The sequence below is a fragment of the Semicossyphus pulcher genome, unplaced genomic scaffold (assembly GCF_022749685.1).
Source record: "Semicossyphus pulcher isolate SPU_LCO1_2020_fin unplaced genomic scaffold, fSemPul1.0.p SCAF_25, whole genome shotgun sequence".
In the NCBI taxonomy this organism is placed as follows: Eukaryota; Metazoa; Chordata; class Actinopteri; order Labriformes; family Labridae; genus Semicossyphus; species Semicossyphus pulcher.
Genome location: NW_027211699.1, coordinates 5,013,496 through 5,035,787, shown reverse-complemented (window position 1 = coordinate 5,035,787; position 22,292 = coordinate 5,013,496). Strand labels below are relative to the sequence as shown.

The 22,292-nt window shown below is 44.4% G+C and overlaps 1 protein-coding gene across 3 annotated transcripts in view; it reads right to left on the bottom strand.

Moving 5' to 3' along the window:
* Positions 1-22,016, bottom strand: part of usp7 (ubiquitin specific peptidase 7 (herpes virus-associated)) — a 28,237-nt gene extending 6,221 nt beyond the window's left edge. Inside the window, exons 1-26 of one of the 3 annotated variants that reach the window (XM_069675832.1) lie at positions 21,579-22,016; positions 16,871-16,975; positions 16,564-16,762; positions 15,070-15,208; positions 14,869-14,957; positions 14,618-14,726; positions 14,228-14,358; positions 13,877-13,931; positions 13,700-13,780; positions 12,638-12,728; positions 12,420-12,502; positions 11,292-11,401; positions 10,506-10,683; positions 8,727-8,871; positions 8,475-8,605; positions 6,251-6,385; positions 6,042-6,143; positions 5,749-5,854; positions 5,388-5,480; positions 5,219-5,286; positions 4,850-4,950; positions 2,843-2,996; positions 2,661-2,728; positions 2,122-2,230; positions 495-572; positions 243-343 (exon numbers count right to left, since the gene is read on the bottom strand). In XM_069675832.1, the coding sequence (XP_069531933.1) occupies positions 243-343; positions 495-572; positions 2,122-2,230; positions 2,661-2,728; positions 2,843-2,996; positions 4,850-4,950; positions 5,219-5,286; positions 5,388-5,480; positions 5,749-5,854; positions 6,042-6,143; positions 6,251-6,385; positions 8,475-8,605; positions 8,727-8,871; positions 10,506-10,683; positions 11,292-11,401; positions 12,420-12,502; positions 12,638-12,728; positions 13,700-13,780; positions 13,877-13,931; positions 14,228-14,358; positions 14,618-14,726; positions 14,869-14,957; positions 15,070-15,208; positions 16,564-16,762; positions 16,871-16,975; positions 21,579-21,669 (2,852 nt within the window). In that variant the 5' untranslated portion in view covers positions 21,670-22,016. Of the gene's footprint in view, positions 1-242; positions 344-494; positions 573-2,121; positions 2,231-2,660; positions 2,729-2,842; positions 2,997-4,849; positions 4,951-5,218; positions 5,287-5,387; positions 5,481-5,748; positions 5,855-6,041; positions 6,144-6,250; positions 6,386-8,474; positions 8,606-8,726; positions 8,872-10,505; positions 10,684-11,291; positions 11,402-12,419; positions 12,503-12,637; positions 12,729-13,699; positions 13,781-13,876; positions 13,932-14,227; positions 14,359-14,617; positions 14,727-14,868; positions 14,958-15,069; positions 15,209-16,563; positions 16,763-16,870; positions 16,976-20,482; positions 20,560-21,578 lie in introns of those variants that run through there. The other 2 variants (XM_069675830.1, XM_069675831.1) reach the window with 2 other exon arrangements.
* Positions 22,017-22,292: the final 276 nt, after the last annotated feature.

The window sequence follows — 22,292 nt, the reverse complement described above, 5'->3', positions numbered from 1 at the left end:
ATGACCACTGCAAGCTTAACCTCCTCATAGGGCACTGTTCTACTTTGGTGACCTTGGCACTAATGTTTAAGTCACACACACACACACACACACACACACACACACACACACACACACACACACACACACACACACACACACACACACACACACACACACACACACACACACACACACACACACACACACACACACACACACACACACACACACACACACACACACTCCTGCAGGGTGGTTACCTGAGCTTCTCAGAGCCTTTTTCAGAGAGCTCCACTGCCTTTTTACATTCTTCCAAAAGGTCACGAACACAGCCGTGCTTGTCAGGGTAGAGGGTGATCTCCTGCAGAAACACACATGTGGTTTATGAAGGTTGTGCTTGCTGACATCACAGTGACATATTGCATGTTCCTCAGGGGGACGTGATCGAGGCTGACACGCATAATGTGGCTGATAAGCGTGTGTGTGTGTGTGTGTGTGTGTGTGTGTGTTACCTCCTCTCTGAACTGGCTGTTGAGCCAAATGGATTTAAAACTCCTCCTGTTCTCAAAGTCTGTAATCTTCATCTTCAACTGTGGAGAGACAGAAGCAAACAATCAGAGCAGTTCTGTTACGCCGAGAGCTGCATTCAGGAAGCTGTTAACACCATGTGGAGACTGATCAATGTCAAATGTGTTGTCAATATTCAGATGCCACAAATGTGTGGCGCTGCAGCCGTGTGCGAACAATACAGGATCCCACTTCACACTCTCCTGGACAGCTACAAACATGCTCCTTAAAGCGCCAGAGAGGCCGAAGGTGCCAGCTGTTGTATTGAGAAAACAATACTGAGGGGGAGTGGACTTAAGCTGACGGCTGTAAGCAGGCTCATTGTGACAGATAACAAACATTGTTTTATTAAAGGAAATAGAGGAAGAATTATTAAAGGCTAACAGGGTTGCAACAAACTTTACTTTAATTAGTGATTCATGTGCTAATAATTATATTCTCTGTAGGGAGGAGTGATGGGCTTTTCAAGCAAACATACTATTCGATATTCACTGGGAACCATTCAACCATTATTCGAAGACAGCCCCCCCGCACCCATTTTTCTCCGGTTCCGAATCTCACAGCGACACACCCGCTTTTCCGGCACCTGTCACTTATGTTTTCTTCTTCTTTTGTTATTAAACTGCAGTTAGCAAACATCTTTCAGATGCGCTACAGCCACCGTCTGGTGGTAGTACTGCATTAAAACCAGGCGACGCTAAAACAACGGGAAAACAATATTTTTAAGATGAGATAATAGTTGCATCACCTTTTCGATTTTTTATAAATTAAAGTGTAACTGCAGCCACAGGTCTGACCATAACTCCACCCACTGCACAGTTCTGAAAAATGCTCAAAGTGGGAAAGGGGCTGAGAGCGGGGTGGGTGTGCAGCTCAGTGCCACAGAGGGCTCTTTAGAGGTGGAGGACTTCTCCCCTCCAGAGTCCCCTGAAGAGCGCTTTAGTGTGGTGGAGGACCGCGGTGGTCCCGAACCCTGTCGGTTCGAGCTGTTTGCTCCAGCCCCACTAATGCCTGAAGCCGGAGCGCTCAGAGTCGAGGCAACGCAAGTGTGCATGCGCCGACCGTGCGTGCATTGGCAGGCGTTAATGTTTCTTAAAAAAAAAAAAATTCATGATATAAGTTTGTCCCAAACGGTCGTGTCTACGTCATCATCGGCTGGCATTACAGCTCAAAAAACATGTTTAAGTGTGCAGCAGCTGTGATGGGCCCGGTGCAAATATTTGTTTGGGCCCTCTCCGTAGCCTTAAACAGAAGCCTTACTGTGTGCACTGTACACGCACAGCCACACACAACCACACCAAAGTAATTTAGCGCAGACACTTGACGTCACACTGATGAAACTGATGGCGCAACTCTTATCCAACTGACACCAATGATCAGAGTAGTTGCCAAATAGATTTCTGCTAAACTTGTTGATCAGTCGACTAACCTCTGCAGCTCTATGTTAAAGGCAAGGTTAGAATGCCGAGTATGAAGACAGAAAAGAACCTTAAAGCCTCCTTACAGCCCCCACTGCCGCACACTCAGGCCAAACTAAACTATTTACTAATCCCAGCGTTGTCAGACTCCTACCTGCTGGTAGTACAGTTTCTTGGGCTGCCGCGGTTTGAAGAATTGCAGCAGGTCCCGCAGCGTTCCCTCATAGTTGTGTCTGAGAGGATTCCCTGGACCGTCCCTGTACCTGGCCACCACACCACCAGGCAGGGGGGGAGGATGACGCAGGGGAGGAAGAGAAGGATGCAAGGAGAAGAGAGACAGAGGGGTGGGGGGAGAAAGAAGAGAAGGAGGAGAGAAAAGAGATAGAGGAGGAGCAGGGGGAAGAGAAAATTCAGAGCGAAGAAGAGAACGAATAGAGGGAGGGAGGACGGGGGGGGAGGAGGAGTAGGGGAGGGAGGCAGAGTGGGAGGAGTTAGAGGAAAACAACAAAGAAAGGTGGGGGGGGACAGGTTACGCAACATTTCTACTGACAACTGTAAGAATTCAAGTCAAAGGCAATGAAGACAGACTGAGAAACATGCCAGGTAATGCACTTATTGGTCAACATCAAGGATTGTGTGAAATTATCAATGAAACAAAATTGTGTGTGTGTGTGGATGAGACAAGCTTCCTACCCCTGTGACTTGAAGAACTGCAGCAGCATGGGATCCGTGTTCAACCTCTGCGCTACTGTCTTCGCCACCTGACAAGCACAATCATTTGAAGTGAGGTTAGTTTCATCTCTGGTGTGGACATAAAGAACCTTTTAAAAAGACATGTTAAAGATCCAAATCGGTGCATAAGTACTGGGCCGCACCTGAAAATAGTTCATGCGGTTGGAGAGCGTGACCACGAAGCCCGGGTCGTTGTGGATGGTCTTGTCGCAGAAAATGACGTCCACGCGGTGGTAGAGGTCCCGGAAGTAGTCCTTGGCCGTGGGCAGCTCGCTGCTGTCGTTCTCTGGGTCGTCCCTGCGTGATTTGAGGAAGGCAGGATTAATTGAGATGCAGAATAACGAGCGCTGACAGGAGGAGACAGCAAAGATGATGAGGCGTGTCAGCCGGGAGGGGAGGCAGCAGGAGGCATGATGGGTGAGAAGTGATGGAGAGGGGATGAAGCAGCAGAGTGGTAAGAGGTGCAGAGGGGAGCATTGACGTAACATTTAACATTTACAATCAAGATCCTCCTGAGTCCAGAGATCAGTAATTCTGTAACTCGGGAGTTTCATTAGAACATTCATATAAATTCAAGCAATTTTAAGGGATCCAACTCAAAAATGCACTTTTACAACAGTTAGCAGTAACATAATTGAAATAGAGTAAATCCATGAACCCTGACATAGAGTTATAACTTTATTTATGACGCAGTTTGAAGCTTAATCCAAAAGGCAACTGGACTTGAGTTCTTGAAGACGTTTCTCCTCTCATCTGAAAGGCTTCCTCAGTTCTGAACTGACGAACTGGTGGAGCGAGAAATATAAGCCTCTGTAGGTCATGAGTATGCGTAATCAAAGGAGAGTCGTTAACCTGGGGGGTGAAAACGTCTTCCAGAACTTGAACCAGGTCGAGTTGCCTTTTGGATTAAGCTTCGAATTACCCTGACCCGGTGGACTGAGAACCTTCACAGACGTTTATGACGAAGCTTCTGCGGGTCTGAGCACTGTTAATGTTTCAAAATAAGCCAGTGGTTGTTGTCTAGATGGCAGCAAACGGGTTCACCTCAAAGATGAAACACATTTCCTCAAATAACACTAAATAAAACAGTGAATTAAAACATGTAGATATACACAAAGAAGCAAGAGTGAAGGGACATGTATATGTGTCGCCACTTCCAGTCAAGTTGAAGGGACTAGTGGTGTCGGTGAAGCTACATGAATGATATATATTTTAACTAAGACACGCTGCTTCTACAACTTGGCTGTACTGTTGAACTGAATATCACTGGACTGTGATTAACATTCGGCCTGCAGCCTCATACCTACGACTGAATCACAGCCGTGCTTATATTCAGTACAACAGCACTTCCTCCTGTGTGATATTGCTTAATAGAGAAAAGATGTCAGTAAATAAACAAACAAAACAATGACCGGATAGTTTCCCTTTTGCTTAATTTCACTTGTATAAGGGCCTGTGTCCACTGACTGCGTTTTTGTGCACTGGCAGCTCCTATTTTCTTTACAAAATCGATGCAGCGCTCAGCGTCCTCAGTGCGAAAACACCCGTCAGATCTTTGGTGTCTGAAAACAGTCAAACTTTTGAAACGCCACTGCTCTCGTCAATGTCGCTTCTCCCTCACCAACCAATCAAAATCAAGAAGAGGCGGGACTTTTGATATCAACTTTGTCAACAACAATAGCAGAGGAGAAGCTAATCCTTTTTTTTCTGAAGGTATATTTTGACAAGATTAATTTCCATTGTTTTTTCTATGTAAAATGTTCTTGAATAAAAGCAAATATTAAAGATACAGAGCGATTTAAAACAAACTTAACAATCACTACCAAGGCACGCAGAAGTGCTGCCAGACAACTTTCGTAACCTAGCAACCTTAAGAGCTGGTGAGAAACGCTCTGAAATTGAGGTCGAGGGCGCTGCCAGTGCGAAAACCACCATTAGTGGACACTGGCTACAAAACTTCAGCTTAAAGGGGAACTGTGGAGTATTCTGTAAACAAACAATAATAAATACAGCGTCACCCAGCAATCTATATTTTAGTTGCATGTTATATTGTATTTTATACACTAAAACTGTTCTCAGTCAAAATTTAAATACATTGTTTTAAATACGCAATGAGCTAATTTATATCAAACACACACACTGAGTCTTACTTCTGGAAGACAATGATGTCCCCGTCCATGAGCTCATCCAGGGCCTTGTCCAGAGAGACATCATAGTCCTGTATCCGCTCTGTTAGATTGGGCTTTACTTCCTGCAACACACAAGGCACCATGGGAAATGTAGTCAATGGGAAGCTGTGTGACGAGTGCACAAGAGTATTTGGTTTTAAGATTGTGTACAAATTCCAGACTACAGAAGTGTGAGGAAAAATAGAGACGCTGCATATGACAGTGTGCGAGTTTGTTTTCCAGAGAGAAGAGCGCGAGGATGCGAGTGTGAAGGAGCGAGTGAAGAGAGAGAACAAGTGAGAAAAAGAGAGAGGAATGTGCCTGTAAGTGAGCGTTGTATAAATAGATCACCTCATAGAGGATAAGGCTAGTTTCCTGCTGAAACCCTGCTCTCTCACACATGACTGGCAGCAGGTCTCCTGTTAACCACAAAGAGAGAAACAGACACATCATTTAATGTTTACGTCAAGCATGATTGTGTTTACAGCTTAAAACAGACTTCAATGTTGCCACCACGTACTTATTTTGCAGGATATAGGTGTGTAGATATGTCCACAATAATTTAAGCTTCTGGTTTTGGGGTCATACATCTTCAAGAACAACATGACATCGTCTGCAAAGAAAGAGACAACACAGTTACAGCCCAGTGATTATAACCTGTAAAGCAGCATTTCTCAAGCTGCATTGTGTCTGAGCCAACAAGACAAACAGAGGCCGTAAAATGAAATGGAGGAAAGATGTAGGTCGAACTGCACCGTCACAAAACCTCCGCCTACAGAACGAGTCACTGAACTCTCTAAATTTAAAAAGCCCTGAACAAAAATAAACTGCCACAATTCGTGAAGCTGCTGAGGGGGAGAGGGAGGACGTGTTGGACTTACGGTCTTTGTCAAACTTGGGTAACGTGGCCCCGCTGGCGGCCATCTCCGGATCCACAGTCTCCAGGAATATTGTCCAGGGGTTCTCGTTGTCGCTCAAGTCGATCATCTGAAGCAGCAAAAAAGTCAATTTTATACACAATAGATTTAAGTAATAATCAAAGATTTTCATTTAAATAAATATTTATCGCGTTAAACATGACAGTCGGCGCCCAGTTAGCGACGCGTTTTCCATCACCCTGAAACACCTCGACAGGTTACACCCACAATCCGGTCCTACAGACACAAACACTCACCGACTTGTTGCAGTCGGCCTCGTAGTCGAGCATGGCGGGCCGCTTGGTTCCGTTGCTCCGGGCCTGCATGGGCCACAGCCTCATCTGGTCCTGTGGGAAACCCTGCAAAAGGACGAGTTCCATTTAATTTGCAGCAGCTACAAAGACTTTGAGCCGAGTTATTCTGGAGGCCTTGGTGGTAACAGTGAAAACACACACGAGCCTCTCACCATGGTCTGGGAGAGGTTCTGGACGAACTCTTGCAGCGTGGAGCTCTTCAGGACCTTGAAGACTGTGTACTTCACCTTCTCCTCGTCGTACATGTCGTTGCCCTGATGACCACAGAACTGGTCCTCTGTCACCATCTGACCACAGGAAGAAAACAACCTCGGTGACCGACAGTAAATCAAGAACCATGACAGAGAGAACCAAAAGGGGAAAAGAAAATACAAAAGCAGGACATTTGTCCAAACTGCTGGCTGCATTTTGTCGTGTAACCAGGCCACTGTAGTGACTCATCAAAGGCCCACAATAGCCTGTTCAGGTTTGGTCTTAGAAAAAATGCACTGTGTAGTTTGTGTTTTGGGAAGGACACAGTGTGCCACTGAGTGACACAGTGAGACACAATGCTCAGATTAGTTTAACCTAATAATAAAAAGACTCTTTTCTGTAGTAGCAGACAAAATGCATGCTCGTGTTACCAGATCATCCTCCTGATTCAGATGTATTTGTTCCTCTTGTTCCTGCTGTTGCACCGTTGCACAGGAAACAACTTTATTCAACAAACTGCTTCGACGTTTCGACACGCTGACGGCTGCAGCTCTGCTAAAGAGCCTACATCATCAACCTGCTGCTGACAGAGTGTTCAGTAGTGGCCGGCTGCTTGGGAAACCCTCTGTGTATGTGCCAGCATAAAAGTATGTCACAACACAAGTCTACATAAGGACTTAATGCTTTGTCCTTATTTGTATTGGTAAAATTACATTCATTAAGTGTTAATAGACTCTGTAGCTTTTAATCTGCTGGTCAGATAAGAGGTCGTTTTTCATCTATGAACCACAGATGTGGCAACTTGTTTGTAAGCATGTTCATGGTAGAAGACGATCAAAGCTAATAAAATTACAAATAAAGCCGTCTAATGTAAAGTTTACGTTTATTTAAGATAAATTATCTCAGGTACACAATCCCTGTGACTGTTGGAGGTTGTACAGGCATCGGCCTGCATCACTTCTGCCAATAGAAAACATCCCATAAATTAGGGCTGCACGATATATATTGTTTAACAATCGCAGTAACCGTGTGCGCATGTGCAGAAGTCACATGGCAGGACTCGCAATAGTGAAGCAAATTAAGTGTAAAGCTGTTACTTTACTGTTGCTCGGTGCAAAACGAAAACTCGCCAGTTTCTTGTTTTCCATCGCTGATCAGGAAATCATAATAATAAGAGAGATAAGCGGCTCTTCAACGGGAGCACAGAGTGAACTGACCACTGTGCAGCACAGTCTGTGTCGCCTGCCTGTAAAGTGTAAACAACACACGACACTGCTGCCGTCACAGATCATGCTAAGGCAGACGCGAGGTGGCTTATAAGCGAGCAAATTCCCGTTACCAACAGGACCTCGTCCCGGTGCTGGTTAATGCTGTGGCTACATAATCGGACCACTCACGGAGCGGTCATACATGTTTACTTAGCATATTTATAAAGAAACGTGTCGCTCCCCCTGAACTCTCTCTACCTTTCATGCGGCTGTCAGAGTCGCTACGTTAAAGTGTTTTAAAAGGGTTTTGTTTTATTAGAGGAAAATAAACTTAAAAGTCCCAAATAATAACAAGTATGATTGTTGTTTATATGGATATGGAAACACGCTGCGTTTATCTGATATAATTTCCTGTAATTTTCTTTTATCCCAGTTATCGCAGAACAAAATGTTATCGCAATGTCAGTCTCTTCCAATATTGTGCAGCTCTACTATAAGCGCTGATTTATTTGCCAGAGCAATATAATTGGTCTACATCTGCTATTCATCATGTACTGATTGTTAATGTGGAACTTTCCAGTAAAATATCTGGTAAGACTACAAGTGAAGAATTAGGGATGGGAAAATCCTTTGTAACACATGATATATTAACTCTGTCTCACTTGTAATGAGCAGAATTTCCGTCACATCATAGCGTGTAAGAGTAAACTCTGCATGCCTCCAGCCTGCAGGTTTGCTTTGTTGATACTCAGTGAATCTTATGAATCACTGCACAGCAAAGAAAATGTCTCTTTCCTCCACTCTTTAATAAAGGCAAAATGGCAGACATCCTTGTGAACACTTTAGTCTGATGAGCAGCACTGAGCGTCCTGCACCAGCATGTTTCTAAGAATACATATGTCCATCATCCTTCAGTCTGCAAGACTCGCAGCACCTAAAGGCACTTAAATAAATAGCAGCTGTGGTTGTTTCCTACCTGGACCTGCATGTAGAGGTGAGCCTCTTGGCGCTCCTTCCTCTTCTGTGCCTCCACCCTTTTCTCCTCCTGCAGACGCTCCACCAGCTGCTGCGGGATGTCCACGTCAGTCATAGGCTGGAGCACCTCGCCTGGGTCACATGGAGCAGGATTAAAACTTTGACACAGCACAGAATGTTGATGTGGGGCAGGTAAGGGCGATAGTGTGTTTGTGTCGAGCTTGTGTTTAATAAAAGCCAGGATGTTACTCACTGAGCTTTGACTCTCGGATGTAGACCAACATGTATGCGTTGGTGCAGTGGCGCACTGAGAGGTCGTCATCATGTCCGCCATAGTTGTGCTCTATGGCCTCCTCCTTGGTGCACCGTGACACCACGTCGTCATCGAACTTGCACCACTGCAGGGAGGGATAGAAGGACAGAAAAGTGGGGAGATGGGGAGGGAGAGGACCAGAGAGCATTAAGACAACCATTTCTGCACCATCATCTGGACATGCTCTAAATGAACCCCATGCAAATACATAACGCTGAAACAAACATTAAAGTCACAGATCTTCTCATGTTAAAACATCCATAAACGTTCCTTTAAATCAGATTAGAACAGGGGTGCTCAGCCTGTTTACATGTTTATTAATAAGTAAATAACCAGCTGCACTAATCGGTGTGAGACTCATGACTTTAGTAGGCGAGTGATTTTAAGAGACTATTACTTTAGATTAGAGCCACGCTGATATATCAGTCAGATATTATCGAGCAGATATAAGTCCATGAAAGTTTATCGGATCAAAGTTTATTGTGATGTATTTTACAAAACTTGGAGGGGGATTTAAAAATGGTGTCCGTGAGAGTACCGGATAGGGCTTTTCTACAGGAAAGGTGCGCCTGATATCACATTAGTGCAGCTCTTCAACAGTGCTGCATAGCGTCAGTTCTCTGTGTGCCGAGTCTGTTTGTCACCTGCAGGTAAACAATCACGCGATGCTGCAGACATTCTGTTAAAGCGAGGTGGCTTTTTTAGTGAAGGAAGTAGGAGACGGTGAGAAAGTTACTGTCTCCGGGCAGATCACGCGGTTTAATTATACAGTTGATGACATATCGTATATGTAACGCAACTGCTTGTTATTATATTTTACAGAAACGTGTCGCTCCAGCTGAACTCTCTCTACGCATTCGTGCGGCTGTCAGAGTCACTGAACCGAGTGGGGTAAAATCTGAGTTTTGCTTTGTTAGAGGACACAAGTATGATTGTTAATTGTTTAAATGTATATGAAAGCACACTGCACTTATCTGGTATAATTTCCTGTATTTTTTTAAAATCGCAATAAATTCTGCAGAACAAAAAGTTATCGTGCAGCCCTCGTACCTTTACAGGGACATAATGGCTCTAAATCCGGACAGGAAAGATCTAGTTTCATTCCAGTAAATTCCAATAAATTCACAGTATCTGAAATCAGTTTTGGTATCGGTCTCAAAAATCCCACATCTGTTGGGCTTTACTGCAGGTCTAACATTCAGTGTGAACAAACAGACAATAAAAGGACTTAGCTTAAATAAAGTCACATGCTTTGTCAGCAGCAAAAGCTGTCCGTTACAGTCTGTTCCTCACAGGCACTACTTACTGTACGCCACTAAGTCGCTAAGTCAACACGCTGTATATGCTGTTCTTTAGATATGAGAGAGAGACCCTCCTGCCAGTTAGTTTATGTGACCGTGAGTTGTCACTCGGAGTCTGAGTGGGAAGCTCAGGAAATGATTCACCTGCTTTTCAACACCTGTGTTTATTTTTACTTGTCGCTTAAGAACTGGCAGCTGCTATTTGTTTTTGTTTTCAGCTTATTGTCGTGTCTCTGCATCGACAGGACAAGCAAATACGTACAGTGTACAGTAGCTGTAGTAAGACATGAGGGAATTGCCGAGCACCCTTGGTTAAGTTTAATTCTAACAGTGTTTCAGTTAAAGCTAAGAGTACAGAAACCCCCGAACATGCCCACAGAATTTTTGGGTGAAAAGCTGCATAAAAAAATGTCCTCACTATTGGTTCCTTGACGCTCACTTTGCCGTCTCCTTTTGGGTTAAGGTAGACGACGTAGTGACCGCCATGGTTGTCCCCGCTGTGCACCAGCACTGCGTGCAGGATGTAGTTGGCCGGATCCTTGGAGTCTGGCTTCTGGAGGAACTCATCCAGGGGTAGCTGATCTGGAAACTCAAACCTGTTGAGGACAGAGGAGGGGGGGGAAGGAGCAGGGGATGGACGGAGGAGAAGGAGACGATGGAAAAGAAGGATGACAGAGGAGGGAAGATAAAAATGAGACAGTGGGAGAGAAAGTGTTTCATGTGTGTGCACAGACACAAGCTCTCAGGGGGGCAGGTGCAGGTTGCAGCGTCACAAGCATGACTCAGAGCTTGTTGAAACGCTACAGAGGACAATTAGCTATTCTGGATGGCTGCACATGTGTGTGTATGTGTGTGCGTGCTCTGAAAGTGTCCCATTATCCAGGTGGATTGTTAAACCACCATTAGTTCCAGGAAAGCTTTACACAGAGCAATACAGCCAACAGGAAACGCTCTGGATGAATCACTGTCTCTGTTTTAGTGCAGGAAGTGAGTGCAAGCTGTTCACTGTCCCGCTTCTGCAAATAGACTGCTCCTTTAACGTGCGTTTATATAGACCAGACCATCACTAAAATTATGTCCGTGCCCCGACGCATTGTGTGAGCGGGACTAAATCAAGCAGGACGGTGTGTGTGTGTGTTTGTAATTAAATACATGTTTGTGAACAGAAGGTGTGAGCGTCGCAGCGTGGATGCGTTTGTTGTACCTGTCGTTGATCTTGATGTTTTGGTCGGTCTGTGGGTCGTACATGAACCGCATCAGCTGCAGGTGAAGGATCGGAGGGAAGGTGAGGAACTTCACTCCCTTTTCTGCCTCCTGTAAACACAAACAAACATTGTCCTTATATGGTCATCAGGGTCCTTGTTTATCAATTATTGACAGATGAGACAAATGTGTTTAAGTCAGCCTGGAATAAATCAAACTTAAAAATGATGACGAAAAATGTTCGTCAACGGCCTTTTTTCCACGATGAGGACGAGACGTTGACGAGCTAAAAATAGATCTTTGATAATAAAAACTCTGACGACAGGAATGTTGCGTTTTCGTTAACGAGATGAGATTAAAATGTTGGTGGGCGGCATCTGACATTTAAAATCCATACTTCCACTGTGCGTCTAATCTGTCCGTCGAAGTACAAGCAACGCATTCCTGTAACTGATTAAACTGGATAAGGGTCGTGCAGATCCCCCTGGATCCGACCAAGCTATACAGGTGATGTCATGCAAAACGAACAGGTATCACAAAGCTGGGTATAAACTTTCTCTGTTAACTCAGGCTGTCTGCTTCAGGCTGTGTGCGGGTTATTTGACGCTTCTTCTGCACTAAAAGAAGCAATCACTGGCTGTCTGCTTCAGTCAGACTGTTTACATGAGACGTGATGATGAAAATATTAAATGCTTTGACGGTAAAAACGAACACTGCTGCTGCAAATGAGGCAAGAGAGGAATGTGCAGCATGTGCTGCTGTAACTGCACGCCGTCGCTCTGTGGCTTTACATGTGTAACGTTCCAGAAGTTTCCATAAACACAGATAACCTCAGCTGAGGATCTATATCACCAGTGCAGAACATAGTGTGTAACAATGTAAGGGTGGCGCTTTAAAGCAGGTTGAACCTGCATCAGGCTGACTGAAGTAGATTAAAGAGAGAAAATGTTTTGACTAAAATGTGATTGACTAAAGCTGGGCTAAAATGTGCTGAGTTGTTGTCGACTAAAACTATAAAGGGTTAAAATGACTAAAACTAATAAGCATTAAGACTAAAACCAACATCAACACTGCCTAAAGGGAAGATAAATAAAACATAAGCACAATAAAATAGATCTCGACGGCTCACCTGCAGGCCGTGCTCTCCTGCGTCGTATTTGTTGTCTCCATCCAACTGCTCAGTCGCGACATAATCTTTGAACGACTCGAAGACTGGAAACGAGCAGAGAGACAACATTGTTATTGGGAACTGAAATAAAATGGCAGTAAACAACAACATGTTTTCAATGTGTGCCAGAGCCAGCGTTAACCATTGTTTGGAAAAACAGTGTCGATGTTGCTACTCACTGTTCTTCTTTCCTTTTATGCTCAGCTGGATGTCATAGTAGTCCTCTATCCGCTCTGACCGGTAGTCCACATGCTTACACTGGATGTATGACTGGAAAGCAACACATTCACAGGTTAGACTGTATGATACAACTGGCATGTTCAAAATACTATTTCTAAGAGCCTGAGCCTTCTTCTATTCTTACACAGAACTTGTTCCAGGCTACATCCTGTTATTGGGCTGACTTCACATTATCACAAATCTACACTCAACAGTAGGGAGGAGAATCATTTAGATCCTGACAAAGCTTTATGATATGAACACCTATTGATACTATTATTATTTATTTATTATTATTACTATTATTGAAGCTACTTTCAATCATTTGGAGCAGGGGGCGCTGGTTTATCTCAAGGGTTTAAATTTGCTGCCCATATAGAGGCTACAGTCCTCCATGCTGCGGCCCCCATTTTCTCTGACTGACTGGAAATCAGCTGTTTTCATTTCACAGCTGACAGACGGAAAAAGGCACTGAATACAGGTATGAGAGTGCTGTAAAAAAAAAAAAAAAAAAGAATTAGCGTGGTGACTAAGTTGAAAAAAGAAGGCTGCACTGGGGAGGTAGTTACCGCAGCAGCTAAAGTAACGCTGCACTGCCTCAGATGTACAGAAGGTCGTGTTTCATTAGGATGCATGAGGATACTAACCCTGCATTAAGCTGTATTTTCATTAAATAAATAAAGGGAGCTGAAACGTTGCTCTGTAAGCACTGAACCGCAGAATATAAATGCGCTGTTATGCTGCAACTATCACTGCCGGATGCCTGCAGCTTCAGCATCCTTACATTTCAATATATCAGCGTTACATCACAATAAAAGCAGCTCTGTTTGTACAAGAGCTTATCAATGCTTCAATACAGACCAACCTGCATCAACTAAGTACCGTTCCTCAATACACAGCTCTGTTCAATAGTTAGTTCTCTTTTTGAATTGTAACTCAAGGATAGTTTATTCTGTAGCTCGATAACAGCTTCAAAAAATGTCAGACGAGCCAGACGAAGAAGAGGAGGAGAGAAAACGTACCACCATCTTTCCTCTGAAGAGCTTGGGGATTGTTCCCTCAACACAAGTGCCTTTCATTTTGTTCTCCACATTGTCCAGGAGCTGGAACACACACACACACAAATACACACAGTAAGTCAGTGACCATTCAGCGTGCACAGACATCCACAGTCTCTAAGAGGGTATGAGAGAACTCACCACTCTGCACAGCTCCTGTACATCATGCTGCATGAAGCTGTCTAGTGTTTCCCATCTTCAAAAGAGACGGAAAAAAACAGTCAGATACAAAACTCACAGCAACCCTAAAAATATATATTCCCTAGCTTTTCAAGTTATAAATCAAAGCAGCAAACCGTGTAATTAGTGTGACATATATTTCCCACTCTTAATACAAACTACAGGTAACGTCCTACAAAGCAGCGCCGAGATCTCTCTGATGTTACAAAATACAGAGCGAGACAGAACAAGACTCCACACTAGTTGTACTTCTCAATATGGCCTCCTTCTGTCTAACCCTGAACAAAGGACATAAAAAAAACGCCACTCTACCCGAACGACTTGGTGAGTTTCTTGGTGCCGACAGGTTTGTCGCTGTGCTGCAGCTCGTAGAAGACCCTCTGCAGGGCCAGGGGGACGCTCTTGGATGAGTCGTCTCCCTCTGTGGGCATCATGTACACCGCCTGGGAAGCGAGGAGGTTAGAAGGTTTAGAAAGTAACGAGTAATCTTCATTGTGTTGTGAAGATATCAGCTTTATTTAAGTCTTATTTTAATAACAAACAAACTGCAGATTTGTACAGTGCTAATAAGCTAAGTTAAGCCTGTTTCTACATTTGTTTTGTGTTTGCTTTTACAAAAGAAAAATGACTCGTTATCACAGGAAAATGGTGTTAATAGAATGTTTGGATGCATGTCCGCTCAGGGCGAGGATAAGACTTTACCCGTCGCAGCTGGTTGGTGAAGAAGAGCGTCTGTAGCAGGCTGTTCATGTAGCAGGTAGCTCCCTGGTTCTTCAGTCCAACATAGCCAGTGTGTTTCTTAGAGTCCCAGCTGGTTACAGAGAGAGAGAGAGAGAGAGAGAGAGAGAGAGAGAGAGAGCTGATGTTAGGGTTATACAACTAGAAAGAGGATAAGGAGAGAATATGGGACGATTGTAGAAAACCAAACCCAGAGAAAATATAGAAGTACGTACGCCACTCCATGTGGAGCGTCTGCCTGAACATAGACTTCAAAGGTGACTTTGTCATCGTCAATGAAGCCCCTCTCTGGATCAGTCACATCCTGAAACACAAACCAAAACATTAAGTTCACGTCTACTCCTAAAACACGGTCCATGTGTAGAATATTTCACTATTCATATTAAATTGATTTCTCTGTCAGTTTCTGCACTTACGCTCCAGGACATGAAGTTTGAGAAGCCCCAGTCGTTCTCTTTGTGGAAGAACAGGTGACTGATCCTGCGGCTGAAGGACTTCTCGTCGTCTTTGTAGTTGATGATCTTGAGCATGGCCTGTGCGTGGCATGACCATGACCTGGAGGAACAGGATCCACAAATCTGTTACGGTGTATACACTTTTATACAGATCTGGATTTAGTTGCAAATGTAACATTCGATGTGTTGATGTATGATGGTAAAAATAAAGACCATATTGGTGATGTGTGACCTTGATCCACTGCATCTTATAGTGTAGCGCAAAAGAGCAGTGAGACAAGAAAGCAAGTCAACACAGTAACCAATAATTTCACTTCCTGTCATGTTTCTTGGAGGCAACTCTGAAGGAAACGCATGACTAAAAAGCCACTGAGGTTCCAAGAAATCCCAAATAAGCTAACTAAAAGTACCAGTCATGGGTCAGATGAAAAACAATTCTTCCCACAAAGGATTTTTCAAATTTAAGTCATTAGGAAATGACAAGACTGTCACAGCTGGGAACATGAGTTAAGGACACTTGTGAGGGAAGATACAAAAACGCTCAAGGCCGGAGATATACTTTTTAACCTCGCATTTGAGTACACAACCGGCTGCGTCATGAACGTAATCGTTCACATACCTATCTATGTACTGTGCGTGTTGCTGGAGGATACCTCTACACTGCCCCTACTGTTCATGTGCACTTCATCTTGCGTACACGTAGCGTTCATTTTAAGGACGTGCACAGCCGACGCTCCAAACAGACGCAGGGAACACGGGGCAGCCATCATGGCCACGTGTAGTTAAAAGCAAGTATATCTCCAGCGTTTTAAGGAGCTGTGGGGTCCTGTGGCTCAGACAACAGTCACACTAGTGCTTTATGACACTGTGGGATAACTGGGCTAGTCAGAGGGAATTAGGAAGACGATAACAATTTGAAAGAAGCTCTGACGAAACCAAAAGTGAGCTTTACATTCGACATAATCCAGAAACCGCACTGCAACACACCCTGCCAGCTATGAATCATGCTGGTGGTGGTTGCCACATGCGCTGGGGATGCTAACTCACACTGGCAGCTTCTGCAGCTAAAAAATTATGGAGGAATGCTAATGAAAATATTTGGTCGTTGGTGTCTGTGCTTAATGCAGATCAATCTGAAGGGATTGATTCAAACTGCCATGAAAGAGTGTTTCAGTGTCAAAAAAGTACAATTCCATCAACTGTGACTCAATGTTATAAAACACAGAAAAGTGGGCCTGTGTGGGAGGGAGGCAATTTATATACACACCATTATTTCAATATTCTACTGCATGTCCTCAACTAATAGTTTCACTTCAACCTGTCTGTTGGAAATTACATATATCTTCAGTAATGCCTCTAAAAGAATGACGTCAGTGTGCTAGGACCATCAAAGATAATAGCTGTGTGTCTGTCTGTGTGTTTCCCCCAAATCCCTCCTCCCAACAGGAAACCTACGTGGAGTCGGACTCTGCGTTACACTGCAGGAAGAAGCCCACGCTCTTCTGGTGTGGCCGGTCTGGGTAGAAGCGCGGCATCACCATTATCTTCCACGGGAGGTTCCGGACGAAGCAGGACGGGCTGAGCACCGACTCGCTCAGGCGGCTGAAGCGCTCCACCACGAAGCGGAACGTGGCCTCTGACCGCCAACTGGTGTCTGTGGAGAGTTGGAAGGAGACTTAACGACGCTTCCTTTTACAGCACAAACCCCCCGAAACATGCTGAGGTGTTTTTGTTTGTTTGTGTACGTGCACATTCTTCTCACCGTCCTCCATGTCCTCCTCTGTGTTGTTGTGTCCGTCTGCCATGGCCACGTTACCATTGATCACTGGGTTGGCCGGGATTCTTGGAGGGTCGTCTGTGTCCCCAGCTGGAGGAAGAGAGAGAGAATGTGATGAGACATATTGATAGCAGGGGAGAGACCTCTTAAGGGGAGCTGTCTAAGTCAAGTATCAAGAGCTCAAACGGGCCATAAACCAGGCACTGGTTTCGTTTGTGTGTTTCAGTAATGATCCAACATCCAAAGTTCGGCCTACAACCGACAATCTGTTGCAGCTGAAGCACTTTATTTCCAGAAAATGCGAATATATAAAACAGTTCAACTTCAACTTTTAGATTTTTCCAATCCTTTTGCTCAAGTAGATTTAGGGCTGGAATTTTCTAACCATGGTGAAACACTAACGCCCCCTTGTGGTTTAGCGCCGCCCGAAAATGTCGCTTGAAAAAATGGAGAAAACACGTTTGTTATCATAGTTTTTATCCTAAATTTATGACCATCTATAAATCCAACACGAGCAGCAAAGCTGTCACTCTCTGTGGTGTAAAGTTCTTCACCCTTCATCCTGATCATCTGACAGAGACTCTGAGGTGCTTGCGTGCATGGCTCCACGCGCACTTCTTGATGCTAATCGTTCACCTTCCTCCTCCCGCCGCCACGCATACCGGCCTATTTACCGCCTTTCTCGGACATAGGCTCACTTTTATTTTCTCTTTCACGCTCTTAGGTTCAGCGGAGAAATGTCTCACTGCTGCATCTCCTGGTTGGCTTCTGTAAACTTGAAACCTGACAGCATTCAGGTCCGACTGTTTTCTCCGTGCTGCCACAGCAACTAGTAAATGTGACGTGTGATGTTGAGTGAAGGGAAAAAAAACAGTGCTTCACTGCGAGACTTTTTTAAGTTTTCACATTTAATTTCAGTTTTAGTTAATTTATTGAACCTGGGAATTTAAGTAGGAGCGCTATGGGTCTATGATATTTTCAAAAAATGAATAAAAATAAGCGGTTGGTCCACCCGCGGTTGTCGTCCCTTAACCGCGGTATTGCAGTCATGCAGTTAGCGTCACAGCCAGTAGATTACTCCCTTAGTTGTGGGATTGATTGATAATACAAGGGGGGATAAATAAATTAATGTGTCTCCGTTAAAGAGCAGGACAGACCTATAATATGATATTTATGATTATGGTTAAAAAAACAAGATTTTACTCATTTTATATTGGAATAAAAGTGATGCTCTGACTACTGTCTCCCTCTGCATCTCCTGCATCCGCACACACAGTTATCCTTCCTTTGCCCTTTCCTACTTTTTCAGTGGGAAAACCCTGCTGAGACAGCATGACAAGTCTTCTTTCCCAGTCTGCTTGTCAGAGTGAGGGCAACAGCAGGAGAATGTGTGTATGTGCAACACAGACCATGCAACATTACAGTAGGCTGGGTAATTATGGACACAATGCAGGATTAAGCTGCAAGTCATTGCTCAAACAAAAACACACACACGCACACAACAACAATCATCCCCGCTCGATGCACAGTCTCATCTACTGAAACTAACAGATCCAGAGGAGCTTTGAAGAGACTTCAAGGACTGAGTGCAATCTGCCTGGATCCTGTGATGAAGACAATGATGCTGCAGAAGCCAGACTTGGGAAAACAATGTGTCTCCAAATGTGCCAGTCTGTCTCTAACACTGCACTTCACGTGTGTTTCTTTTCTTCCCCTGAGCTGACAGAAGCAGCAGTGCGTTAGTTCCCTTCAGGTAACGTTACCGACTGACTCCTTCAGGACACTGACCTCCTTTCCCCAAGTGGATTACACCCTGCTAATGGGGTCTGTCAGTCAACTCCATGACAACTTCTTGTCCCGCCCACTGTGTCCATCTATCCTGAACGCTCGGCAGAAGTCCACACTGATGGATAAGTCGGCACAAGCGGGAACTAGATGGAGGATTTAATATTGAGAAAACAACCAAAATGGCCTAGTAGGACTTTCTGTCACTTAAGCTACACACATGTGTAGTAGAGGAAAATCAGTGGTATCTTAACAAGCTGATTAGTTATTTGTAAATACTTAGATCCAAAAAGCATCACAGTGATTGATCTGCAAACCTGCTATGGTGGCATTATCATGGCAACTGTTAGAAAAAACAGAAACCTATCCTTACAATCAAGTGAGATGTGTAATCCTAATGTGTAAATTCCTAAGATTGAATAAAAGTTTTCAAGCCTAAAGAAACGTTTCTCCTCTGAGGCGACCGTATGCTGGGCGGAAACACAACTCCAGATGTATTAACCTACAGAAACAAGCTTATGACAACACAGCTGATCCTGTTACAATGATTTGGCACCAAGAAGCTGAAAGAATGCTATTGAAAAAACTACTAACCAACACCTTAATCTAGGCTCTTAATCTTGTCCTATCAGACAAATTGGATTTAATAACAAAAAGGTATAGTTTGAGATATAACATGTTGGTTTACTATTAGTTTCCATGATTTCCTCTTTTTTCGGCACCACTAAAGACATAAATATTAGGATGATTGTGTGGTAGCAACAGCCTGGCATCCATTAACATTTCTGTAGCAAAAACAGACAAAAAGAGCAGGTGATGGATTAACACCACTGCACTGTATGGAGCCTGATTCCATAAAGGAAAAGTGCTAAGTGTTGCTATCTGAAGCCAGAAAAAAAGGGGGGAGTTTATTATGTCAACTTGTTTTCACAGTCCTTGTAAGGCTGCAGTGAACTGGGAGAGACATGGGTGAACCAGCTAGTAAGGGTTGATGATGTCTGAAGAGTTCACCCTCATCTAGTGAGTTAATTATTAAAATAAACGATTGAAAAATATAAAAGGCTACCTTAGGCAGTTAAGGACTGCTTATGACAAATAAGATAAGACAGACAATAAAATGGTGCTGCCGAATAACAAGCAACGTGTATGCGAGCAGATAATAAAATCACCAGGACTAAATGACGCAGTGATGCTGAGGGCTACCACGAGCCGCTACTCCGTCCAAAGTTGACATTAGTATAAACTTTGTTGTAGGGCGGGTGATTCTGACAGTGTGATGCCAGCTCAATGGTAACAGAGGTGGCTCTGTCTCCAAATCTGCCTAACAAAAACACAGATCATTAAAAATGGCGAGCTCCATGCCGTTTGGTCTTCCATACAATGAAGCAGCAAATCCCCGCGCTGCCTCTGTGCGGGCCTGGCTTACCGCAGCGGCGACTACCGTTACTTGCCAGCAGCGCGCGCACGTTTCATATGACACAACTGTTAAACGTCAGCATATACACAAACAAACAAGTGACCCAAAGCGAAAATTACATTCTGCTTGCCATCTGGTCTAAAGGAATGGCTGAACTCGTTAAACACAGTCAATTTAGCAAATCACGATTGACGCATCTGCGTTAGCGTTAGCTACCAAGCTATCTAGCAAACACTGGCCACAGATTCATCTGCAGGCCGTTATTGGCTAACATTAGCTGGACTCACTAGTACATGCTAATAAGCTAAAATTAATACTACAGGAAAAAACATCAGCCAGAATAGGTATATTATACCGGTAGAGAGCGATTGAAACAAGTAAAAAAAATAGATTACGTGAGGTAGATATTCAAGGCCTAACATTCGAGCAAAAGCCAAATCGACCGATGCAAAATACAAGCCACCATTTTGGAACGCCACACACCCCCTCCGTGAGTGTTAGCAGAGGAGCTAACTAGCATGCTAGCAAGTAAACGAACGTTTAAAAGTGCGAATGGAGGTTAATTCACTAGCTCAAAATTAGCTATCCTGCTATGTACAATACGTTTTACCAGCTAAATGAACACAGACACTGATAAAAGGGGTGCTTGTCAGTATACACGCAAGGCGTTTTTAGCGCTTAAATGATAAAGGGATATTTAATGACTTAACATTCTAGAGGCCAAACTAAACCGTAGTTAACCTATATCGTCAGTTTGCAGGCCTGCATTTGATGCACAAGCCATCAGACACGATGCTAGCACACAGTGTTTTAGAGAGGCTGGTTTAACTTAACAGGGCTTCCTAGACTTATTACATTTTAACGTTATAAAGAAGAATTGCACAGCTACAGTCACACTATTCACTGAAAGGCTAACTTTGACAAGGAACGCAGGTGCCGATACCTGTCAAAATGGACCCAAAGCCTCAGTATCAATATTAATTTATCTGGCGAGGTTCCATGTTTACAAACATGTAGGTTATAAACACACATTGGGCATTTGATTCTATGGATGCATGTTGATTCTTAACGGAGATGATTTCGAAAATGCATCTGATTAGTTGTTACGGCATACTGAAAAACTGAACAGCTTGTTAAGAAATCTATGGCCAGACCGAATGAATGGTTTGTGTGGCTAATCTCCAACCTTGTGGACGAACAGCTGTTTTTGGTTATCTAAATGCAATGAAATATTGCAGGCACACGGAGGAAAACACAAGCTCCATTCGCTTATAACGCAAAATGAGGTCAGCTCCACATAAGTCTGCTGCAACGGACGCACAATCAGCAAAAATGCAGCCGGCTATCCTAGCTAGCGTCGGGCCTTCATGTTTACTGTAAAGTTGAGCTCAGCCTGCACAAAAAAACTTTTAGCATTTCTTGTGCAGTTGTTAAATTACGAGGAAAGGTGTCGCAAAGTGCCAGTTCACCCTTCTTGAGACTATTTCCTACCTTCCATCTCCATGTCCTCTGGTTCGCTGAGCTGCTGCTCGCCGGCTTTCTGTTGCTGCTGCTGCTGCGTGTGGTGATGGTGGTGGTTCATGTTCGCAGCTGTTGTTGTTGTGGTTGTGATGCGGGGCTCCTTGCTCTCTGTGTTACCCTCGACCTTGTCCAGGGTCGCCTCGGTTGGGAGCCGGGTTCTGGACTGCTGGTGAGGTGTGGTAGGATGCGGAGGTGGGGTGGACAGGTCGAGCCTTGGCGGCCGGGCCTGCTCTGCTGCGACCTCGGCCTTGTCCGCTGTCAGCGCCGGGGAGTGAGGAGGGGAGGTCGGCGGGGGAGCGGGTAGAGAAACGCGGACGTATTTGCTCGCTATTCGCCCAATCTCGGCGCCGGTGGTGGGTGCGAGTCGCTGTCTGACTGCGGGGGGTGGGATGGATGGACCTGGGCTCCGAGGAGGGAGGCCCACTGAAATTAGCTAAATCAATCCGGCTCTACCCCGGGAGATGTGGGGTAACTGTGAGTGATAAAACAACGCACAGCACGAGCTGTACCTTAAGGAACAAAAACCCTGTTTATAGCTCACGTTAGCGCGAGGCTACCTGACACTAGGCAGCCAACTGGTGATACAACAACAATGAAAACAAAGGCTCATTTGATATTGACACACATTCAACAACTTTGCCTACGATATCCCCAGTCCGTGTGCTCCTCCGATTGTCCCTCGTC